The sequence below is a fragment of the Corvus hawaiiensis genome, chromosome 5 (assembly GCF_020740725.1).
Source record: "Corvus hawaiiensis isolate bCorHaw1 chromosome 5, bCorHaw1.pri.cur, whole genome shotgun sequence".
NCBI classification, from domain to species: domain Eukaryota; kingdom Metazoa; phylum Chordata; class Aves; order Passeriformes; family Corvidae; genus Corvus; species Corvus hawaiiensis.
The window spans coordinates 2,575,424-2,598,119 of NC_063217.1; the positions used below are offsets into that span (position 1 = coordinate 2,575,424).

At 63.0% G+C, this 22,696-nt stretch overlaps 2 protein-coding genes across 5 annotated transcripts in view; one reads left to right on the plus strand and one right to left on the minus strand.

Moving 5' to 3' along the window:
* LOC125326002 (dedicator of cytokinesis protein 2-like) overlaps positions 1 to 22,696 on the plus strand; it is a 45,680-nt gene that overhangs the window by 5,199 nt on the left and 17,785 nt on the right. For all 4 annotated transcript variants that reach the window (XM_048303730.1, XM_048303731.1, XM_048303732.1 and 1 more), the window contains exons 10-28: positions 307 to 442; positions 700 to 775; positions 939 to 1,018; positions 1,189 to 1,314; positions 1,400 to 1,524; positions 2,126 to 2,224; positions 2,628 to 2,700; positions 2,795 to 2,898; positions 4,832 to 5,021; positions 5,918 to 6,015; positions 6,147 to 6,236; positions 6,531 to 6,631; positions 6,799 to 6,933; positions 9,888 to 9,999; positions 10,615 to 10,685; positions 11,090 to 11,196; positions 11,371 to 11,498; positions 12,002 to 12,052; positions 12,743 to 12,838. In XM_048303730.1, the coding sequence (XP_048159687.1) occupies positions 307 to 442; positions 700 to 775; positions 939 to 1,018; positions 1,189 to 1,314; positions 1,400 to 1,524; positions 2,126 to 2,224; positions 2,628 to 2,700; positions 2,795 to 2,898; positions 4,832 to 5,021; positions 5,918 to 6,015; positions 6,147 to 6,236; positions 6,531 to 6,631; positions 6,799 to 6,933; positions 9,888 to 9,999; positions 10,615 to 10,685; positions 11,090 to 11,196; positions 11,371 to 11,498; positions 12,002 to 12,052; positions 12,743 to 12,838 (1,998 nt within the window). The remainder of the gene's footprint in view (positions 1 to 306; positions 443 to 699; positions 776 to 938; positions 1,019 to 1,188; positions 1,315 to 1,399; positions 1,525 to 2,125; positions 2,225 to 2,627; positions 2,701 to 2,794; positions 2,899 to 4,831; positions 5,022 to 5,917; positions 6,016 to 6,146; positions 6,237 to 6,530; positions 6,632 to 6,798; positions 6,934 to 9,887; positions 10,000 to 10,614; positions 10,686 to 11,089; positions 11,197 to 11,370; positions 11,499 to 12,001; positions 12,053 to 12,742; positions 12,839 to 22,696) is intronic.
* LOC125326012 (basic proline-rich protein-like) lies at positions 14,665 to 21,521 on the minus strand. The gene is made up of 3 exons (XM_048303750.1): positions 19,969 to 21,521; positions 17,648 to 17,722; positions 14,665 to 15,115 (listed from the first exon to the last, which is right to left on the minus strand). Exons 1-3 carry the CDS (start codon positions 21,492 to 21,494, stop codon positions 14,887 to 14,889), a joined length of 1,830 nt encoding a protein of 609 aa, XP_048159707.1. The 5' UTR covers positions 21,495 to 21,521; the 3' UTR covers positions 14,665 to 14,886.

A 22,696-nucleotide genomic window follows, 5' to 3' on the forward strand; every position in this document is an offset into this window, starting at 1 on the left:
CACCCTGCCATCCTTACACCGTGCCAGGTTGTCCCCCGCTCGCCGGGCTGCCTGGCCGGGGGTGACCTGTGGGGCCATAGAACCCAGCATTGTCCCCATTCCTGGGCTTTGGGACTCGTGGGATGCACAGAATCCCCCAGGGCAGCGGGGGCTGTGTGCCCACTATCCCCACAGGGACAGGGACCTATGGAAGCTCTGTGCCCGCTGGTTCCCCCTGCGCAGCCCTGGGCACTCCGTGATCATCTGGCACTGGCGCTGGCACGTCCCCTGCGGTGCTGCCAGGGTCACACAGCCCCTGTCCCCCAGGACCTGGGCAGCACGGACCTGAAGCGGGAGCGGCTGTTCCTGGTGTGCCAGATCATCCGCGTGGGACGCATGGACCTGCGGGACAGCCACAGCCGCAAGCTCAGCACGGGCCTGCGCCGGCCCTTCGGCATCTCAGGTGGGGGTGGGCTCCATGGAGACCCCCAGGGACGCCCGTGCCACCACCTGTCACCTCCCCCCAGCCACCACACCAGGGTCTGTGATGTCCCTGGGCTGCTCCCACTGTCCCCTTTCCCTGCCTGCAGACCCCAAACCTCTGCATGGCTGGCCCCGCAAGCCCCTCTGCCTTCACCTCCCCCCACGGTCCTGTTCTGGGTGTGGATCACTGGCTGGGGGTGCCAGCCCCGCCACGGTGCCACCTCTGTGTCCCTGCAGTGATGGACATCACCGACATCACCAAGAGGACGTGTGACAGCGACGAGGACAAGCAGCACTTCATCCCCGTCCACCTGTGAGCCCCAAGGGCAGGGGGAGTGCTGGGGGACAATGCTGGGGGGGGCAGCGGGCAGGGAGCAGCACTCCAGGGCTTGGCTGGCACAGGGACACCAGCTGCGAGGGGACAAGAGGTGCACGGATCAGAGAAAAGGTTTTTCCCCTAAATGTGGCTTTTCCAGGGTGGCTGCTGATGGCGATTTCCTTCACAATATGATCCGGAAGGCGGTGGAGGGGAAGGACATCAACCACAAGGGACAAGGTAGAGACCCCGTGTCCCCTGTGCACACCCCGTGCCATGAGACTCCTCCCTGGGCCATCTGTCATGTGGGGCAGCCCCTGCAGGGTCGAGGACTTGCTGTGGTCTCTGGTGGCCCTGGATCCCCCCAGCTCTTGCTGTCACCCCTTGAAAAATCACTGTGGTCCCTGCAGGGCTCTGGGTGTCCCTGAAGATTCTGTGGGGAGACCTGAGCCAGGTGAGGAAGGATTACCCTCACCTGGTGGACCGCAGCACGGCGGTGGCTCGCAAGCTGGGCTACCCGGAGGTCATCATGCCAGGCAAGTGTTGGAGGGGACAATCCTGGGGGTCCCTGGGGGTGCCAGCACAGTGCCAGGACCTGGCTGACGGGGCTGTCCCCCCCAGGTGATGTCCGGAACGACATCTACCTGACGCTGGTGCAGGGTGAGTTCGACAAGGGCAACAAGAAGACGCAGAAGAACGTGGAGGTGACTGTGTGTGTCTGTGACGAGGCAGGAAATGTGGTGCAGGTACGGCAGGTGTCCCCCGTGTCACCTCACCTCGGGCAGAGCCACCAGCTCCAGTAGCAAAACCAGTTGGAGGAGCCTCTTTGGCCACTGGAGCCCCTGGAGCTGCCCGGAATAGAGATCTGGGAATAGAATAAAAATATGGGAAAATGCTGTGAAGGGATAGAGAGAAAATCGTCCTCCCTTGAGAGCAGCCAGAACTCCTGGCCACCTCCCAGGACAGGCAGGAGGGGAAGGAGCTGGAGGCTGGCAGGAGGGCAGGGAGGGGTCAGACCCAAGTGTCACCTCTCCAGGCTGGCTCTTGCCTCTCCATAGGTGTTCTCACATCAGTTCTTACCTGGCTCCTGAGGAACGGGCTGGAATTGCTGAGGGTCCAGCTGGGCAGGTCCAGGGATGCATCCTCCATCTGCATCCACAGGGCCAAGCCCTGGCGTGCCCTGGGAGGGTCATGTGTCCCTTCAGAGGTGGCACCAGGCCTGGAGGAGGTGGTGGGGATGGCGTTTAGGGAGGTGTGGGCAGGGGCGGCTCAGGGGGTGGCTCAGATGGGAATTCTCCCTCCCAGCAAGGTGATTTGGGCTGATCTCGAGGTATCTCCTCTTGGCAGAACGTGATCCACGCAGGAGCAGGGGACAGCCCTACCAGCCATTACTGCTCTGTTGTCTACTACCAGCAGCGGCACCAGCGCTGGATGGAGACCCTGAAGGTCTGGGGAGCCCCGGGGTGTGGGGCTGGGGTGGGCTGGGGCTGCAGCCCCCCCAGGCTGTGGCACTCATTCCTCCTGCACCGCAGGACCCTGCTGCTGCAGGGGGTCCCCATCGGGGCTGGCTTTTTGGGTGGCAGTCCTTGGTCCCTTCTCAGGGACGATGGAGTTGCTGCCAGTGTCACAGCTGGATGGATACCCAGGATGACCAGCACTGGGGAGGGTGGTCCTGGGAATGGGCACTGCAGCCCTGTACAGCCCCTGCTGGCTGACTGGGAAGGGTGTGGGGTTGGTTTGCAGCACTGGACGGTCCAGCACAGCCCTCGTCCGGGCACAGAGGGACATTGCCCAGGTAGGGGCTCAGCCCATGCCCCCTGCCCTCACCTTGGCACACATTCCCACCCAGATTGCTGTTCCCATCGAGGACGTCCACAGGACCCACCTGAGGTTCACCTTCCGCCATCGCTCCTCCAGCGACTGTGAGTGTCCCTCGCTCCAGGCCTTCCTCCCAGCATTGCCTCTCCCTGACTGCTGTGTCCCCGGTCCCCTCTGACCCCTGTGTGTCCCCTCCAGCCAAGGACCGGAGCGAGCGGATTTTCTCCATGGCCTTTGTGAGGCTGATGTGCCCCGATGGCACCACGCTGAGGGATGGGGAGCACGACCTGGTGCTGTACAAGGTATGGGGGGGCCACAGAGCCCCCTGAAGTGGGGGGGCTGTGGGACAGCAGCACTTCTGGGGCCAGGGTCCCAGTCCCTGCCTGAGCCACCGCGCTGGTGGCACGTACCCAAAGTCCCTGAGGGTTTGCAGTGCCTCCCTGCCGTTCCCGCTGTCCTTGGTGGCGAGGGCTCCCCGCACACGATGTCTCCAATCCCTGCGCTGCTCCCTTGGAATGACAAGTTTTGTTTGGGAAAAGGTGATTTAAGCGTTTGTGACGGGGAGGGAACGTCCCCGTGGTGTGGCTGCGCTTCACCCGATTTCACCAGTGCTGGCACTGCTCGGGTTTGCTCCGAGAGAGTGGAGGGAAAATCACTGCTCATTTGGGAAAAACGAGCACGAGCTGGTCCCCGCTGCCAGGGCGAGCTCAGGGCCCTTCCCTGTGTGTTGGCACCTTCTGGGGTCCCTGCCCGGCCATGGAGCTCCAGTGTCTCTGGGGGTAACCTGCCCCTCCCTGCTCCTGGGCTGCTGCATGGGAGTGTTCTCTGGTTTTGGCAACGTGACCACAGTTTCCCCAGGCAGAGCCACGTCCCTGCCTGAGTCCTGCCTTTCTTTGGGATGAGCTGGCCTGCTCCCGCCTGCTGTGGCTGCCCAGGACAGGGACAGACCGCACTGTTCCTCCCCGAGGCTCCTGCACATTTGAAATCCTTACTGCGTGCCTCCTCCCCACTTTATTTTTGGGCGAAAGACCCAAATTCTTTAACTGCTGCCATGGCCCTCGGCGCTGGCTCTGATCCCTGGCTCTCCGGGGATTGTCCCCTCCACAGCAGGAGCTTTGGGCACCTTTGGGATGTGCCAGTGCTGGCTGTGGCAGTGAGATCAAACCTCCCACACCTCCCTCCTGGGTCCCTGTTCCCCTCTGAGGGCTGTCCCTGCCCTCCTGAACCACCACGTCCTGCCCTGCTCTGTCCTCTCCCTGGCTGACTCCAGCTCTTCCCGGCAGACACTGGGGGCTGGATTCTGGGAGTCAGAAGCTATTTCATCTTTTTATCTCTGCTTGCCAGAGGAATGTGAGTGATGGGCTTTTAGCTGCTCAGACCTCTTGATCTCCAGCCACTCTGAATTCCAGCCGGTTTTCCCTGCGCAGGCTCAGCCCTGGGAAGGAGCACAGGGCTCCTGTGTGTTGTCTGTGTCCTAGGGGAAAAAAGGCAACAGCAAACAGCTCTGTCACCCCCATCCGACCTTCAGCATGAGGGGTTTCAACCCTGCGAGGCTGCAGGCAGGGAAGGATGGATGTCTGTGAGTTGCAGCCGGGCCGGGTGGCTCTGGTCATCCCCCATGTGCCAGGCTGGCCAGCGAGCAGGGAAGGGTCATTCAGAGTCACCCCAGTGAGTCCTCCTGGATGGAACATCGATTAAATTTTCAGCCTAGAGTAGAGGACACAGAAATAGGCTGGTTTGTGGCTGTGGAGGCCCTGGCATGCCCATACAGGTGGGAGATGTAGGGTGACAGTGATGCTGTGGGACCAACTGTGCTGGACAGCGGGGTGGTGTCCCACTCCATGTCACTGTCCTGGTGCGTGCCGGTGTCCCACTGCGTGTCCATCCCTGCAGAAGTCCTCAGGTGTGTTTAATTTCCAGCCTCAGACTCCTCTTTATCATTCTTCTCCTGCCTGTTCCCCTGTCCCCCCTGTGTGACACAGGCTGGGATTCAGTGTCCCTCCCAGCTGATTGTCCCCACTGAGCAGGGTCCCTGCAGATCCCCTCAGGGAGCAGCTTTGTGGGGTCAATGTAGGGGAGCCAATGGCTCCCAGGAGCCAGAGGGTACCAGGGGTGGGATGAGGGTGCTGTACGGTGGGAGCCACCAGCCATGGGGTCAGAACTGAGCCTCTGGGCCACACAGGGCCCAGCCCTGTCCCCTGGGGCTCCAGGTGTGACCTGTGCTGTGCCCTGCAGGGTGACAGCAAGAAGCTGGAGGATGCCAGCGCCTACCTGTCCCTGCCCTCGGAGCGGAACCTGTCGGAGTCGAAGCTCCTCTCCGGCTCCTCCTTCCGTGTGAGCGGGGCCACGTCCGGTTTAGCCGTGTCCACCCGGGACAGCTTCCAAATCTCCACGCTCGTCTGCTCCACCAAGCTGACCCAGAATGGTGAGTCCTGGTTCCCCACGGTGGGGGAGGCGGGGCTGTGTGCCCTCCCCGGTGATGTTCCCACCCGCTGGACCACACTTTTCCCGATGTTTGGCTCTCCAGTGTCCATCACGCTGGGACAGCGAGCTGAAAACAGCGGGAACATTGAGCGCTCAGTTCCTGCTTGGCCATGGTCAGAATGGCCGAGGCTGTTCCTAAGGGGATCAGCTCGATCTGGGGACTTTGGGGGGCTGCCATCCTCTGCAGAGGAGCACCAGCGAGTGGAATTCCCACTTGAATGTGGCTGCTGGAGGCTCCATGACCTTCCTTTGAAATTGGGGTGGGAATTGGGGCTCTCTGGTTTCACTCCCATTCCTGGGTTAGCTCAGGGGAGCTTCCAGCCCTGGGCTGCTCTGCACAGGTCAGGGCAGCCGAGAACATTCGTTCCCCCTTGGCGCAGACACATTCCCCCTTGGCCAGGGGAAGGGCCCATGGGAGTGCCAGGCTCTCCTCCCACCTTCTGCAAGGCCAGAGGATGGGAATGGCTCATCCAGCTCTGGCTTAAGTGCAGGGGGCTCAGGGGACATGGCCTGGTGGCGTGGGGATGTGACACACGGTGACACGTGGCTGCAGGGTCCAGGGCACTGTGGTTCAGTGCAGAGGGGTCAGGGATGAGGCTGCTCCATTAATTCCCTTCCTGCAGCACAATTTCATCTCCCACAGCCACGACCTATTTAAAGTTTGTGCTTTATGGCCCTGATATCAGGGGATTTCAGCACTGAGCAGTGGTTGTGTGGAGGGTTCAGGGGGTCCCGGCTGCCCTGGGCAGTGAGGGTGGGATGAGGAGCCAGGGGACAGTAACATGGGGCTCTGGCAGTGAGTGAAGTGGTCAGTGCTGTTCCACTCCTCCTGCCCAGTGAACCTGCTGGGGCTGCTGAAGTGGCGCTCCAAGCCCAGCCTGCTCTCCGGGAACCTCCAGAAGCTGATGCACGTGGATGGAGGGGAGGTCATCAAGGTACAGCTGGGATTTGCTCCCCCACCTCCCTCCCTGCTTCCTGCACCCATGGGACCCCCATGCCCAGAGCTGGGTCTTGGGCGATGCTGGGGTCAGCACTTGAGCCCTCACAGGCCTCATGTCCCCCCCAGTTCCTCCAGGACACGCTGGATGCCCTGTTCTCCATCATGATGGAACACTCGGAGACAGATGTCTATGACACCCTTGTGTTTGATGCCCTGGTGAGCAGGACCTGCGTGGGTCTGAGCCCCCTCCCCAGTGCAGGGTGGGCAGTGATTGGACTGGGGCGATGGGGCTCACTGCTCTGAGTGACCCAGCACAGGGCAGGGCTGCGTTCTGAGGGACACTGTCCCTCTGGGGGACAATCCCAGCAGGATTCAAAGGTGTTTCTCGCACACTAAGACAAGAGTGACCCCAGTGATGGGACCAGGGCAGGGTGGGGTTCAGGGTGGCTGTTGCTGTCCCCAGGCTTCCCCCTGCCCACGCCAAGCCGTGCCCCTGCCCGCTGCCCCCAGGTTTTCATCGTGGGGCTGGTGGCCGACAGAAAGTTCCAGCATTTCAACACAGTCCTGGAGGCCTACATCCGCCAGCACTTCAGCGCCACGCTCGCCTACAAGTGCGTTCCTGGGGGCTGTGGCACGGGGAGGGACGGGCTGGGACAGCTGGAACGGGAGAAATGGGACTGAGACAGTGGGTACAGGGAGGGATGGGGCTGGAATGCTGGGAGCACCAGTGGGAACTGAGCCATGGCCGATCCCTGGCCACGGATATCCCACCCCGCAGGAAGCTGCTGTCGGTGCTGACGCAGTACGTGGAGCAGGCGGGCCGGGGGGAGCCCTGCGAGCCCCTCCCGCGCACTTTCAAGGCCCTGGAGTACATCTTCAAGTTCATCGTCCGCTCCCGGCGCCTCTTCGCCCGGTAAGTGCTGGCACTGGCTCCCAGTGCTCCCAGTGCTGGTTCCTGGCCGTGGGCTCTGTGGGAGGGAGGTCCTGTGGGGGTCCCTGCACAGTGGGAGCGGTGTCAGTGCCAACCATCGGTCCCAGGGTTGTGGCAGTGGCAGCCCAACCCACCTGGTGCTGGCTGCTGTGACAGCCAGGGTGGCACCCACCACTCCTGGCCATGCTGTGGTGTTGGCTGGTCCCCAGGCAGGCTCCTCCATCGCTGTGAATCCTCTCTGTGAGGATTCTAGCAATTTTCAGCTTCATGCCATCCTCTGGATGCTGCTGGACAATGGTGGTGCACTGTGGGGGTGGGCAGTGCTGTCCACCCCGGGGGTGGGAGAGCTCAAATCGCTCTCAGCCACCCCAAATGCCCCACAGTGAACCTGCACCACAGTGACCTCTACCCCACCCCTCCTGACGGGGGTTTCCAATGAGCTCTTAAAATTCTCCCACAATGGAGATGGCAAAATGTCCCGAGCATCCGTGCCCCTGCGTGGCTGGCACTGTGCTGGGAAAGTTTCCTGGAGCCCAGTTAGGGTCAGTGGGAGGTGTCCCTGCCCACAGCAGGAGGGTGGAGCTGGAGGGCCAAACCCTGCTGTGATCCTGTGATGAGCAGAGCGAGCGGCTGGGAGTCTCCACGGCTCAAAGGTCAAAGCACCCCCAGGCACCTCCAGAGTCCCCACAGGACCTTGTTTCACTTGTTCACATCCCAATCTGGGTGATGGGACAAACAACCCTCCTCTGGGCCGGCGTGGGAGAGGAAGAAATCAGAAATCAGAACACGACCATCGGTGTTACCAGAAAAAGCCGGTGACGTTCCTCTTTCGTTCCACGTACACGGCACTGAAAGCTGAAGTGTCCTGAGGGAACAACGGGCAGTGAGGGGCCCCACACACGGTGGACAGCGAGGGACCCCCCCCCACACACATGGCAAGGGCATGGGGTGGGCACTGGCTGGCATCGAAAGCAGCGGGATCACCCCATTCCCAGGCGCCATGGTTCGGCAGGCGGCTGTTTTTGGGGGAATGAGGGCTTTGCCTCCTCCACCCCAAGCCCAGGATGTGTCGGGGTCCCTGTGGGTGCTCCCACTGGCAGTGAGGAGCTGGGCTGGGGTCCCTGTGCCCCCAGGGACCGTCACACCTCACTTTGCCCCGCTCTGTCTTAACCGTGCCATTTGAGCCCTGTCTGTCCTTGCCGCTCCATCCCTTCCCAGTGTCCCATCCATGGCTCCGGGGTGCTCCACAACATCACACCCAGCACCTGTCTCTCCCTCCTGCATGAGGACACAGAGCAGATTCCCAGCTCAGAGCACTCCTGGCAGAAGAAATTAATTACGCGGCGCGTTTGCAAACAGCCCCGTGAATGAGTTTGCCTGGAACAGAGACATCCCCGAGGACATTTAGCGATTTTATACAGCTTCCCTTTATCTCAGCAATCTCAACATGCAATAACACGGGCTCCTCAGATCCTCTAAGTGCTCTGAACGTGCTGCAATTTGTACAGGCTGTAATCGACAGGAATTGGGTTGTAATTAGAGTCAGTTGCGGCAGATTGCCGGCTCTGGGATTGCCTGTGCTGCTGCTGGAGCCGGGCAAGCGGCGCCTGCAGCTCCTGTGAGAAGCCCAGGTTGCTGCAGGGATGATTGAGGGCACTGTCCTCCACCTTGGGACACCCTGTTTCCTCTCAGGGCCCCCCCAGCACCCCAGTGGCACCGTGGTGATGTCTCTCCTTCGCTGCTTCCTCCCTGCTGGTTCCTCTGGCTACTTCTGCTTTTTAACCATCACCGAGGGCGGCAAAACTTTCCCTGCCAGCGCTCATTGTCCCTCTGTGTGGGGGTCTGCTCTGCTGTCCTCTGGGGGGGCTGGGGTCACCCCCTCACAGCCACCTGCAGCATCACAGCTCGTGGTCCCCTTGCCTGGCCTCACACAGACCCCCGGTTCCTGCAGCTGGACCCCCCTCCAGCAGTGCCCATGGCTTCTGCCAGTCCCGCTTGGCCCCCCTCTTGTCCCCCAGTGCCACAGCAAGGGCTGGCCACTTACCCTCCACCTCTAACCAGTCACTGGTTCTACCAGGGACCCCGCAGCTGCTGATTGTCCCCCCAGACCCCTGCCATGGGGACATTGCTGGGGTCCCCAAAGGCCATCACAGCTGCTCATCATGGCTCCCACCATGGTCTGGGCTGCAGGGGATCCTGGGCAGGGTGGCCCTTCCCAGGAAAAAGAACATCCCTTCCTGGGAACCACGGGACCCTTCCCGAATGAATTGTGATCAGGGTGGGTTTGTCACAGTCCATGTGGATTTCGAGGCCAGGTTGGACAGGGCTTGGAGCAACCCATGGCAGGGGGTGGGACTGGATGAGCTTCGAGGTCCCTCCCAGCCCAAACCAGTCCATAATTCCAAGATTTCCTTACATAGCTGGTTGGATGATTTTTTCCTGAGGTTATTCCCTCATCACCTCAAAAATGGCCCATTGCAGTGACTTTATTCCTGTGACCACACCTCAGCTTTGCAGTTTTCCTGGGGCTGTGAACGTCCCAAGGCTAAAATTCCCTCATTCGGTTTGCTCTGGTCCAGCTGCTGAGGGGGGGCTGGAGGGCTCAGGATGTTCTTGCTCAAGTGGGACGGTGCTGAACTGCTCTGAGAGGGGTTTGGGCTGTGGAATCATGGAAAAGAGGCTTTTTTTAAAAAAAAAGGGTTTTTGTGCGTGGATCTGTGGTCATGGTGGGGCAGTGGCTGTGCCAAGGCTGTGGCCGTGCCAAGGTTGTGATAATGCCAGGGCGCACCACTAGATCCAGCCACGGATCCAAACATCATGGACCAGTGTCATTAATTGGGATGGCAAGTGACCCCCGAGCAGAGGCTTGTGGTGCCGGGGAAGGTGTGTGGCCTGGTGGCAGCGCGGTGACAGCACAGTGACCTTGGCCATTGCAGGCTCTACGAGGGGAAGGAGGTGGCCGAGTTCCAGTGCACCTTGCAGCGGTTCTTCCTCGCCCTGAACCAGCTGATGGAGTCCCCGCTGGAGGGTCCCACGCTGCTCTCCCAGGTAGGGCACAGGGCGGTGCTGGGAGGGCTCAGCTCTGGTGTGTGGTGGGAGGGAGGGTGCCCAGGCCGGGCACTGGCTGTCCCCGTGCTGGGGTGACACCATCTGTCCCCGTGCTGGGGTGACATTGCCTGCACCCATGCCACGGTGACACTGTGTTCGTTTTGGGGTGACACTGTCCATCCTGTGTGTACACCTCCCCCATGGTGTCAGACAGAGCTGCCACCCCATACACCGCCCCTTGCTGTCCGTGGGGACCCCCCTTGTGCACCCCGAGGCCCCAGACCACAAAGCCCCTCACTGCACTGGGGCTGTGGCGTGGCGTTGGGTCAGCAGCTCGGTGGCACCGGGCAGACGCTGTCCTGGCCACCCGTGTGCTGAAGTCTGCAGAGGGAAATCTGGGGAAGGTTCCTGGGGGTTGTCCCCATCCTGGAGCTGGCCTGGCTGCGTTCCCTGCATCCGAGACCAGGCTGGCACGGGGAGCTGGGGAAGCAGAGCTACTGCAGGCTGGATGGGTCTGGGATGGGGCTACGCTCTGCACCCACGGTGTCCCAGACGGAGGGAGGCTCCAGAGGGTGCTGGACCCTGTCTGAAGGCAGCTCTCCGGTGTCTCTGCAGGGAGCAGCCCTGAAGTACCTGCCCTCCATCCTCGAGGATGTGTTTGGGATCTTTGACTCCTCCGCGCTGGGGTAGGGTCCCTGTCCCCCCACCAACCCCAGCCCCGTGTCACACTCAGCACCTGCCACAGCCACCTCTGTCCTTGCATCCAGCCCAGAGCCGAGGGCGAGAGCAGGCAGGGGGGTCTGGAATCACCTCTTGATCCCCTTCCCAGTGCAAAAATGGGAGAGTTCTGCTCCATTTTAGCAGCTGCCTGTGCTTGGGCATGGGCTGAGCCTGGGAACCCTCAGCCCCAGCTGGGTTCATTTTGGGAATTCAGGTGGGGTTTGTCTGCTGAGTGCCTGTGGTGGGCACGGCTGCCCTGTGGAACCATCCTACCCCACACGGCTCTGCCCCATCGAGGGGCTCCCCCCACCCAGCAGCCCCATCCTGACCAAACCCAAAGCTCCTGGGTTAACTCCTCTCCTGATGGCAGGGCCGTACTGCGGGACTTTGTGGGGAACCTGCTGCCCCAGCGCCTGCTGAAGCAGAAGCTGCAGTCCCTGACTCACATTGCCAGCAGCAAAGCCTTCCAGTCCCATGGTGAGAGGGGACATGGGGGGTCCTGATGGCACTGCCCTCGCTGAGCTCACCCAGGGGCCACGGCACAGGATGGGGATGAGTCCCTGCACAGGCACCACTCCTCTGCCTCATGCCTGGGGTGGCTCCACAGAGGGGGACAATTCCCTCATCCCTGTGCCCCCTTGTCCCCCCCAGAGTGCCGGGAGCTGGTGCTGCAGGCAGCCCTGCCCATCCTGCAGGAGCTGATCCAGGCAGGTGAGGAGGAGGACGCCTGCATCGAGCTGCTCAGCAGCATCCTGGAGGTGCTGTACCAGGCCCAGAAGGTAAATCAGGAATCATCTGGGCAGTGACCTGACCAAACCCCTCTGAGTGGGGTTAAGCACCAATTCCTGGCCAGGATATGGTTGGTGTTCACCGTAGTTGCCCAGGGAATTGTGCGTGCTGCCATCCCAGGGGAAACCTGCCCAGGATGGGGCAAAAACCTCATGGTTTCCACCTCAGCGAGTTTCTGGTGGGTTCCCCAACAGGAGTGGGGAAGGGGCTTCCAGGCTCAGGGGTGACACTGACCTGAGTGGGGGGATACATCACTGGCTCTGCAGAGCTGGGAGGAAGGTGAGGGCAGGGAGGAAGAAGGCAAGGGCAGGGAGGAAGGCAGATAGTCAGCGATTGCCAGCCAGCTCCTGGGCAGTGCCACACTCCAAAATGAACAGTGATGGTACCAAACGTGAGGCAGAGACGTGGCGGGCACCCACCCGCCCAAATGTGGCCTGTCTGGGGTGGGCTGGGGCCATTCCCGGGGTCTCAGCCCTGTTTCTGGTGATTGCAGAGCGCAGAGAAGCTGCGAGCGCGGCACAAGGACCGTGGGAACGTGGAGCTGGTGAGTGTCCCTGCAACAACACAAAGTTTTGGGAATGCACAGAGCTTTGTGCTCTGGCTATTCGGGAGCCTTCCTCTGTTCCTGCCCTTCCTGGCTGCTCTGGGGTCCCTTTTGGGGGCCATTTGGAGGTTCAGGTGTTGCACCTGCAGGACAGTGACTGGCACTGTGGGAGCCGAGTTGGACACTGTGTCCTGCGAGGGTAAGGTGGCTCTTTAATCCCCACAGCACCAGGAAGCCCAGGAGTGGGAGGGAAAGCTTGAAAATTGTGGTGAAATGTCTCATTTTGGGCTTAACTTTTAAACCTGAAGTAGCCTTTATGGAGAGGGTGGTGGGACGCTCTTGGGGGAGGATTCTGCTCCTGCTTCAACCCCATGTGTGTTGAACCCACCTTTGCCTGCCCAGTGCCAGTGCAGCCGTCCCCATCATCCCCAGCCATCCTCAGCTGTCCCCTTTGTCCCCAAGTGGCCACTTTGCCAGGGAGGTGTGCAGGGCTGAGCTGCACAGAGATCCCAAATCCCATATTTGGAGCACATTGCCTCGCTGACTCCCGTTCTGGATCAGGCTCCGTTTCCATCTCGCCACCCCGATGCCACCAGCCCTTGAATGAACCATGCAGTGCCACACCATGCTGGGACAAATCCCACAGCTGGGACGTGCCCTGCCATGGCCCTGACACCTCTTACCTTGCAGGCACAGGTGAAGAAGCACATCCAGGTGATCCTGGAGCAGCTGCTCCACACGGTCAATCGCAGGGTGATCGTCCTGGACCGGGAGAGCCCGCTGAGGGTGAGTCCCACTGCGCCGTGGCTGCGCCGCTTCCCTTGGGGCCACACGAGAGAGGCACGAGGTGTCGCTGGTTTGGGGGTCTGGGTGTGCGTGACTGGCTCTGCTCCTCTCTGGCCCTGCTGCCGGTACCCAGCAGGATGGGGCTGGATGCCAGGCATGTGCCCAGTGGGATGCAGAGGAAAGCAGGAGCCGTGCCGGGAGCAGGGCTGGAGCAGCGGGATCATAGCAGGGAGTGGGCAGAGGGCCGAGGTGCAGGAAAAGCTGTTTTGGGAGCAATGAGGGGTTTGGGCTGCATTCTCTGGAAAACAAGGAACTGGACCCAGTGAACCGTCACAGTTTTACACGCCGAGAACGTGTGAGGAGCACGCTGGACACACGGGAAGGGCGGTGGGTCAGAGCTCCGCATGGAGCAGCGATGGGAGACGACAGAGCCGGGGCTCGGGGGGCAGACCCAGAGCCGCACTGTGTCGTGGGGAGGGCGATGAGAGGAGCTGGTCTGTGCTCGGGAAGGCCGGAGCAGGGAATTGCCGTGCCGTACCGTGCCACGCTGTGTGCCGCGCCCGGGGAGCTGTGGGCAGCCGGAGCGGCAGCTCTGCCGCCGGGGCTGTGCCGCGATCTCAGCGCCGGGATGTGATTCAGCCGTGACTCAGGCAGGAGATGCATGCGGGGTCGCACTGGGCTCCATCCTGCTTTCTCCTTCGTTCCCAGGCTCTGTGACTCAGGGCCTGGGGCAGCCGGAGCCGAAAGCGCCGGGCAGCGATGGATGCGAGGGGGGGGATGACGGTGGTGCAGCGCAGCCCACGGGAGCAGGGAAGGATCCTTTGACTGCCGCACTCCCGACGCTCACTCGTGGCTCCACAGGGGCCGTCTGGCAGCTCTCCCAGCACCGCCCATGGTTCCTGTGCTGCTGCCGCAGCCCCTGCCCTCTGTCGGGGGTCCCAGATCCTCAGCCCAGGCTGCCTCAGCAGCTCCAGCTGCTGGGAAGGGTTGAGAGGACCAAAAATACGTGTGCCCGCACCAGGACAGTGTCCATCCATCCATCCATCCATCCATCCATCCCATCTGCTGGGCAGGAAGGGATTTGTGCCCCTGGGCCCCTGTCCTGGCTGCAGCCCCCGAGCACCAGGGGGGTCCCTGGCACACTGTGGGCATCTCCTGCTTTGGGGTGCTGCGGTGTGGGCACCAACTGGAGAGCTGTGGCCAAACCTGCCCACCCTCCCCTCCCTCCCCTCTGTGGCTGCAGCAGCAGCTTGGCATGGCTGGGGGGTGGCCAGTACTTTTGGAGGAGGCTGGATGCTGTCCCACTTACGGAGGTCGGTGGCCCTGCTGGAAGAGCCGTGGCTGCTCCCACCACAGGCACTCCTCAGGGTGTGCTCAGACACCCAGTGCTGCTCTGGGACTCTGGCACCCTGATGCCATTTTCCCTCTCGTGGCAGCCCCACAGAGGCTGGGATATTTGTGCTGCTCATTCCCCATCTCCCTGTCATCAGCCAGTGCATCTTCCCCACCCATAAGAGCACCTGCCCAGCCCACCCTTCCACCCGGGGGTTTTGGGGACAGGTCTCCTCTCTCCAGGCCAGAATCCCACAGAGACCATTTTCCGCTGTCTCTGACCAGTGGAAATCCTGGTGTTCCCAGTTAACCTGCATGGGAGGGATGGGTGAGCAGCCCCCACTGTGGGGTGCAGGTGGGCACTGATTTGAGCCTGGGGTGGGCGGGAGTACCTCAGGGAACCCCGAACAGAGGGGAATCCAGGGAAACAGCCGCTGCCCCCTCCTCATTTCTCATCCTCCCCCAGAACAGAAGTGCACAGGCGGGAGAGGATGTAACAAAAATAGCGTCTCCGTGGAATTTATTGAATTCTCCTTAAATACAGTCGCTGCTCCCCTCGCCGTTTCCACACCCGAGCTCCCCGCGTTCAACGGAATGGTTAAAAATAGAAAAGCTGGTGCTACCCAAACCCTACCGTGGGAGGGAGGGAAGAGAGGTGGGCAGGGGGCCAGTGCTGGGACGGTGCCCCCGCGCTCCGGGCTCACCGGGCACCGCGCTCACAGGAACCAGAAGCATTTGCGCCGGGATTTCTTCACGTCCAGCTTTGCCGGCAGCCTTGACACGGGCGACGGCTCCTGCCTGGGCGGTGAGGTGGTCCCCGCCGCCCCCAGCGCCACCCCCGCCGCCCCCAGCGCCGTCGGGGGGGAGCTCGGCCCCGCGTCGCCCTCGATGTGGCTCAGCACCCGCTGGAAGCGGCCTTCCTGCTGCCGGAAATCGTGCTCCACGCTGCAGCACGCGGGGACGGCGTCAGGGGGTACCATGGCATCCCCTTGTCACAGCCCCCACCTGCCACAGCGCTCTGCCCCGCTGCCTGCGTGCCCCCGCCACCCCAAACGCAGCCCCCGGGGAGCTCATCCATCCAGGGCACGTCCCCCAGAGCGGAGCCCTGCTGCACTCCCTGGGTGGCACAGGGACATGGCCGGAATTCCCGGGGTCACTGTGCACCCCTGTGAGGGGACATCCTGCTGTGCGTGCCTTCAGACAGCCCCTGCCTACCGCCTGTGCGCTGTGAGGGGGGTGGTCCGGGGCTGGATCCCTCCCAAAGAGCCACCCCATCCCACAGGGCATGTGGCATCAAATGGCTGTGCCGGACATCTAGGGCTCGCTTCTGGGGAGGGATGGACCAGTATCAGCCTGATCTGGTGGCCAGGGGTCTTTTGGGGTGGGTCCTTCTCAGCTGCCTCCCCTGCCCTATCCTTCTGCTCCCTCCTCTGTATCCAACCCCACTGACAATGCCATGGCTTTGTGTGTGGCCGGCAGGAGCTGGACACTGGCCCGGCTAGGGACCAGTGCTGAGGTGGGGGAGCGAGCTGGGGGTCTGTGGGACCCCTGTTAGCAATGAACCCTCTGGAGAGGGGTTGTGTGTCCCAGGTGCCATGGCTGAGGGCAGCTGCAGCATCGAGAAGTGGTGACAGCATGCAAGGCTCTGCTGCTGCCCATCCCACGGCTGGCGAGGCAGGAATTAAGGTGCCTTGGATCTGGGTAGGTGAGGGGGACTGTGCCCCCCATCGCAGCTCTCAGGCTTCCTGACAATGCTGAGGCCTTCAGTGTCCCCACAGGTCCAGGTCCCTGCAGCTCTTGCTGTCTCCTCCAGCCCTTGCTGTCCCCACAGCTTCCAGTGTCCCTGCAGCCTCTGGTGTCCCCGCAGCCCCCAGTGTCCCCGCAGCCCCCAGTGTCCCCGCAGCACCCTGTGGCGCAGGCTGGCTGCTGGCAGCCGCGTGCTGCGATGTTCCCTCACACGGAAAACACGTCAATCTCCTCACACCAGGCATGTCCCATCGGATCAGCGAGGTGCCGCGGCGTGTGCCCAGGAACACGCACGTGGTGCAGCCGCCCCGCACACGGGGAGCGCCCCGCGAGCCCCCTGGCACGCTGGCACCTCCTGTCACCTCCCCTTGTGAGGACAAGGAGTGTCCCAGCCGTTTCTAGCAAAAAGGGTGAGGGGTGCAGACCATAATGGGGGGCAGCGCAGGGAGGGACCTCAGCTACCCTGCAGTGACACAGGGAGGGGTTGGCACCGCTGTGGGACCCTGAGATGGGACAGGGGCAGGCAGGTCTGATCTCCTCCTTGGGCCATCCCTGGGGTCTGGGGCTGGGGGTGCTGCCCCTGCTCCCTCACCCTGTGTGCCCCCAGAGCCTCTCCTCATCCCATGGGTGGCAGCGAAACCCACAGCGAGTCCCCAGCAGGAGCCTGGCCATGCTGGGGAGCCACCTCCCCCAGATGTGACATCTGTGCCACTGCCGTGCTCCGTGGAGACAGCCTCGTCAGGCCTAATTAGCCTGAAGTCCCCCACGAGCTACAGCGGGGGAGTGTGGAGCAAGTGTGTGGGGAGCAGGAGCGCTGAGGCAGCACCGGCACCGAGCACAGGGACATGAGGGGCCCCCAGCTGGGCACCCCCAGCCTGAGGTGCCCCGAGGAGGGGGCACGGCACTCACAGAGTGCAGCAGGGCAGCGGCACGCACGTGCACCACGGTGATCAGGCACCATGAAGCACAGCTTGGGACCAGTTCACCGTGTCCTACACATCCCCATGCTAACAGCATCAGCCTAATTAACAGCAAAATGGGAGCACACCTGGCCAGCCACCTGCACTGCAGGGGGGACAGCCAGAGGGACAGAAGGACACCCAGGGGTGCCTGGAAGGGCAGAAAGCTTTAGCAAAACTGCAACCCTCCCAATTCCCCCAGAGACGATGCTGGGAGGGCATGAGGTGCCTTTTCCCACACACCAAACGGGATCTGAGGAGAGAGTGCAGCAGAGGAAGGGGCTTCCATGCCCTGGCCCAAAGCCAACGCTGTGGAGCAGAGCCCAGGCCCTGTGTTCCCAAACCATAGCGAGGGGCAGGAACCCATCTGCAGCATCTGTGCGGAGCTGGCACAGGGACAACGGGATGCAGCCTGGATTTGGAGTGAGCCCACGCACCAGCCGCTAGCGAGGCTTCCCCGATAGATTGCCATTACAGGAGATAAATGCTCTGCCATCGTGCCAGAGCAGCCCCCTTCCAGCTGCTGCTCCTCCATGGAGATCACCCTGGATGATCCTGGGAGAAGGAGCTGCTCCTCACAGGGAGGAATGGACAGACCCAGGCCAAGTGACAGCCCAGACACCCATGAATGGTCTGTACATGGTAACCCCCCGGGTCCCCATGGGGACAGGCTCGGCTACCACCCCTGCTCCTGCCTCACAGCCGGTGGAGAAGTCTGGGAGTGCAGGGAAGCAGGACCCACGGGATGCATGGAGCCAGGGCTGGCCCTCACCTGTAGATGATGCAGGCACAGTCCCGGCAGGTCCCGCAGTTGGCGATGTCCTGCCCAGTCCGGTACGAGTGTCGCCTGTGACAGAGATGTGCTGTGAGATTGGAGACCCAGTCTGGGTCTGCCCATGTCCCCTGCTGCCCCTTGTCCCTCTGTGCTTCCAGCCCAGCAGCCAGGACTCTCCTCCCTGGATCCCAGCTCCTTTCCTCCCTGGGCTTCAGATCCACTTCTCCCTGCATCTCAGCCCTTCTCCTCCTGGATCCCAGCTTCTTTGCCTCTCTGAGATCCATCTCCTCTCCTGCCCGGATCCCATCCCTTTTCCTCTCTGGGATCCCAATCCCTCTCCTCCCACGTGATCCCAATTAACACCAGGCCAGGTGCCTCTCGGCTTCGCAGATTTCTCTGATGGGAGCAAACCAGAGCCGGGCACGGAGGCATCTCCAAACCTTTCCTGCTGTGTCCCCCCCGTCCATCCCCATCCCAATCCTCATCCCAAGGGTCCCCACACCTGCAGCCCCCAAGTCACCACACATCTCCTCACACATGGTGCCACGGAGGGAGCTCAAGGCACATGGCGGTGCTCTGGCACAGCAGTGCCCTGGCAGATGGGCACAGGGAGATACTTCAGACTAATCTCCAGCCTACGCCAGACTCAGAATTTATCTCTTTTTGATGCTTTTGTACCAGAGCATCCTCCTCCAGGAAGGTGCACAGGACTTGGATTAAGCTGATGCCTGCCCTGGCTCAGCTCATGCTCATGCTGCTGCATCCTCCTCCCTCTCCACAGAAGGGGTCTTCACCCCACATGTCTCTGCTGCTGGTGCCAGACCCCAGCCCTGAGACACCCGGATCCCAAGGGCTGTACTGGGGTCCTCCTGCACCCCAGCACTGCTGGCAGGTGTTCCCTGCTGGTCCCTGGCTCCTTCTACTCTGTCAGAAAGGGGCCCCGTGAATGCTGTTGGTCCCTTTGGGACCCCATCTCCCTGTCTCCATTGCCTCTTCAGTGCTGTGGATTTTGGGGGCACAGCTGAGAGCACATGTCCCACATAGACATCGCATTTCCCTGTTGAAATCTTCCTCCTGTCACTCGACCTTGACCACGGTTTCTCAGCCCTCAGAAACTGGGTCTGTTAATGCACCAAATTTCACATTGCAATGGGGATTTATTCTGCCAGCACCTGAATTAGATCATGAGCCCTTTTATATATATATATGTGGTACGTATATGTGTGTGTGCCTGCGGCTCTGGCGTTATACAGCAGCACCCCTCTGCTGGGAGAGCTCGTTCTGGGATGGTCTTTCATGTCATATATATATAAATTTTTGTGGGATGTTGCTGGTGGTCGGTGCCAGGATGTGTCAGGGCTGGTGGCTCTGCTCTGGTGCACAGTGGGCACCTGGGATATGACCCGTGGCAAACGAGGCCGCACTGTTCCGCAGCGTAAGGACACCGGGATAATGTTTGATGTGATTTCCTATCCCTGGAAATGCAGGGTGTGTTTCTGGGCATCTTGTTTGCTTGCTTGATTGTAACATTTTATGGAGCTGAGGTCTTAATTTAGGTGTCCCAGACCCCCAACAGGTCCCTCCCCACTGACAGCGCTCCAGGGGTGGCACAGGGACAATGTTCCCTGTGCTTTGCTCACAGCCAAAACCACGGATGGATCACAGCAATCTTGGGCATCAGGAACAAGCCCCAGAGGTTTTACAGGAAGATGCCAGGACTGGCACCTCTTGGGGGTTGGTTGCCCTCGTGTGAGATGAGTTTGGAGCATTTCAGCTTAAGGTCATTGTGGGCTGACCTAGAACACCTTGCTTCATTTGGCAAATCAGCCTTGGAGGCCAAGGAATGCTGCCTGGGGGAAACCCTGCCCCTTGGAACAGGTCCTGGGCAGGATGGGTGTGCTGGGCACCTCCCTGGGATGCAAACACATCCATCACAGGGGCACAGGCTGCTGGATTTGTGCCAAAGGTACCTCCATGGATGGGGCAGCCATTGGGATGTGACATACTAGATCCCTGCTCCCAGTGACCAATGGATAAATCCACTGCACCAGAGCTGGGTGGGAGCCCAGCATCCCCTCATCCCCCAGACCTGCACCCCATGCACCCATCCCTGGGCATGGGGAAGGCACCGTGGGCATGTGAGACCTTGCACCAAGACGTGGAGCCATGTGTACATTGGCAGCAGCTCCGAGTTTCCCACAGGGAAACACCTTCATGAGGCAGCAGCATCCAAATCTCTGGCAGGGCCCCTCGTCCTACATCCTCAGCCCCCAGTGACATTGTCCCCACAGGCCCCCACTCTGTTCCTGCCTGCTCACCCGTCCCGCTGCGCCTCCTTCTTCTCCAAGTCCTGGATGACATCCAGCAGCACCCGGATGGTTTGTTGGCTGGTCTCCAGCACCCCTTCCAGGGACTGCAGCTGGGAATGCAGGTCCCCCTGCTCCCCGGGCCCCCGGGGGCCCTCTCCCTGAGATATCCGGGCATCCTCATCCCTCGCTGGTGGTCCCACCGGCCCCTTGGCCACCACCACCAGCTGCAGAAGGTCCTGGACGTGGTGCAGCATGTCCGGCTGCTCAGCGGCGAGGCAGGGCTGTCCGTGCCGGGGGGCCTCCTGTGCCCACCCGGCCGCTTGTGTCCCCACGCTGGGGCCCTGTGGGGCTGTGGACAGCGGCTCCTTGGGCCCCTCGGGTCCTGCCCAGCCGTGCCCAGGCTCGGTGGCGCGGAGTCGGCTGCAGGTGCCGAGGGCAGCTGGTGTCTTCTCCGGCGGGGCGGCGGCGGCCGAGCTGTGCCAGCCCGGCGCTGGTGGGATGGGGGCTGGCGAGGCGCAGCAGGGCCCCCCCCACAGCGTGGCGCAGAGCTGGTGCTGGGGTGGCGGGGGGTCCCGCGGGGGGTTGCCCTGAGGTGGCTGGTGGAGGCCGTGGGTGTCCGTGACGGGGACAGGCTGCCGGCGGTGCGGCGAGGGCTGGCACGGGGGAGCTGGGCGCCCGCAGGGCAGGGTCCGCTCCGAGTCGCTGCGGCCAAGCCCCCGCTGCTCGGCGGGCGGCCGGGGCTGGCCGCAGGGCACGGAGGCCGGGCGCGGGGTGAGCCCGTGGCTGCCCCGGGGGCTCCCGCGGAGCTGGGCACAGGCTGGGGGCGGCGGGCAGGGCTCGGGGGTGCAGCTTTGCACCGGAGGGGCGCAGCGGGCAGCGGGGCACCCGGCCGTGCCCTGGTAAGGGGGAGGGGGGTCCCTGGGTGGTGGCGGTGGTGGTGTGCGGCGCACCTTGGCGTGCTGGGCGAGGGCCGCGGTGTGGTCATGGGTAGGGAGGCTGCCGGGGGCCCGCGGGGCCACGGCCCAGCTGGCCGCGGTGGGCACGCCCGCCCCCGGGCACCGGGCGCTAGCCACGGCGGGCAGTACCGCATCCCCCACCACATCGCAGACGCTCTTGCTGCGGGGCTGGGGGGCCGGGAAGGGCTTCTGGAGGCTGGGGGAGGTCTGGATGGCTGTGCTCATGCACGCCTTCCTGGGCATGGGCAGCGTCAGCGAGCCCGGCTGCGCCTGGGGCCAGCTGCGCCGCGAGGCACGGAGAGCCGCCGGCTCAGGGGGGTCCCTGGGGGGCGGCGAGGCACGTGGGGTGTTGGGGCCGCGGGCGGCCGCGGGCCCGGGCGGGGGGCTGTCCTCCCGCCCCGCGCCGGCCTCCACCAGGTCCTTGAAGCGGACCTGCTGCGTGCGGTTGCGCCGGCGCTTGAGGCGGCTCTCGATGTCGGGCGAGTCGCGGTTGAGCAGCACCGAGCGCACCGTCATGGCTTTCTCCTGGCTGCCCTCGCCGGCGGGGGCCGGGCCGGGCACGGGCTCACGGCTGACCATGGCTCAAGGCCGCGGGGCCGGGGTGCTGCGGCGGGGCGCGGGGGGCCGAGCGCCGGCGGCCGGAGCCCTGGGCTGCAGCCGTCCCCGGAGCTGCTGGGGCGGCGGGCAGCCTCATCCCGCGCCGCCACGGACAGGGGATGCTGGGCGGGAGGTGGGCGAGGGGCCGCAGGGCATGCTGCCCGCCGCCCGGCCCTACAGCCCCCGGCACGCCGCCCCGACAGCCCTGCCCGGCACCGCGGCTCCCCGCCGGCGCCCGCAGCCCATCGTCCCGCCGCGGCCGCCCGGGCTCAGCGCCGCCCGCTGCGGGCCGCCCGGTGCCGGCCGTGCCCGCCCATAGCTCCCGGACCTGCGGGGACAAAGAGAGGTGCGTCAGACCCGGCCACGCCACCGCGGCCCCCGAGGACACAAGTGTCCCCGTGGAACTGCCGGCCTCTCCCGCCTCGGCTCCCTCCCAGCCCACCATCACCAAACGCGAAGAGACAGGCTTTGATCTGCGGCGCTGCCTCCTCAGCACAAAGGGAGAAGGGAAAAGAAACCCCTTTAGCATAAACACGTTCCGAGTTCACAGCTCAAATCAAGCAGAAGCAGCTGTTAAAAATAGCTCTGCCTCGCCGGGGCTGGTGCCTCGTGCGCGGGCAGCGGGAGGGCAGGGCAGGGGCCAGGGCAAGGGGCTCCCGTGAGGGACGGACGGACACGGGGCACCTGCCGCACATGGGACACCCGCCGCACACGGGCGCCGGCTCTGCGGGGGATGGACAAGGCGTGGGGCACCCACCCAGCACGGGACATGGCTGGAGTGGGCATGGGATCCATCCTGCCTAGGGCATGGCCAGAGTGACACAGGGGGACCCATCACGAGTGAGGCACGGCCGGATGGACGCAGGGACGTGTGTATGGGGTGTGGCTGGACTGAGCACAGGGACCCGACGTGTGTGGGGCACAGGGGACCTGTCATGTGTGGGTTGTGGCCAGACTGGGCACCAGAGGTGCTGGCTGCGCTGCAGGCATGGAGGGCCAGTTCTGTGAGCAGTGGTGAGACAGTGGCTTGGGGACACGGAGCTGCTTCAGGCATATGAGAACCAGCAGAAGGAAGAACCTTCAGCAAGGCCGGGGGATGTCACTGACACTGGCACCACAGGCGGCACAGGGCAGGACCCGGAGTCACAGTGAGGATTGCACCCAGCCATATCCTCATCCCTGCC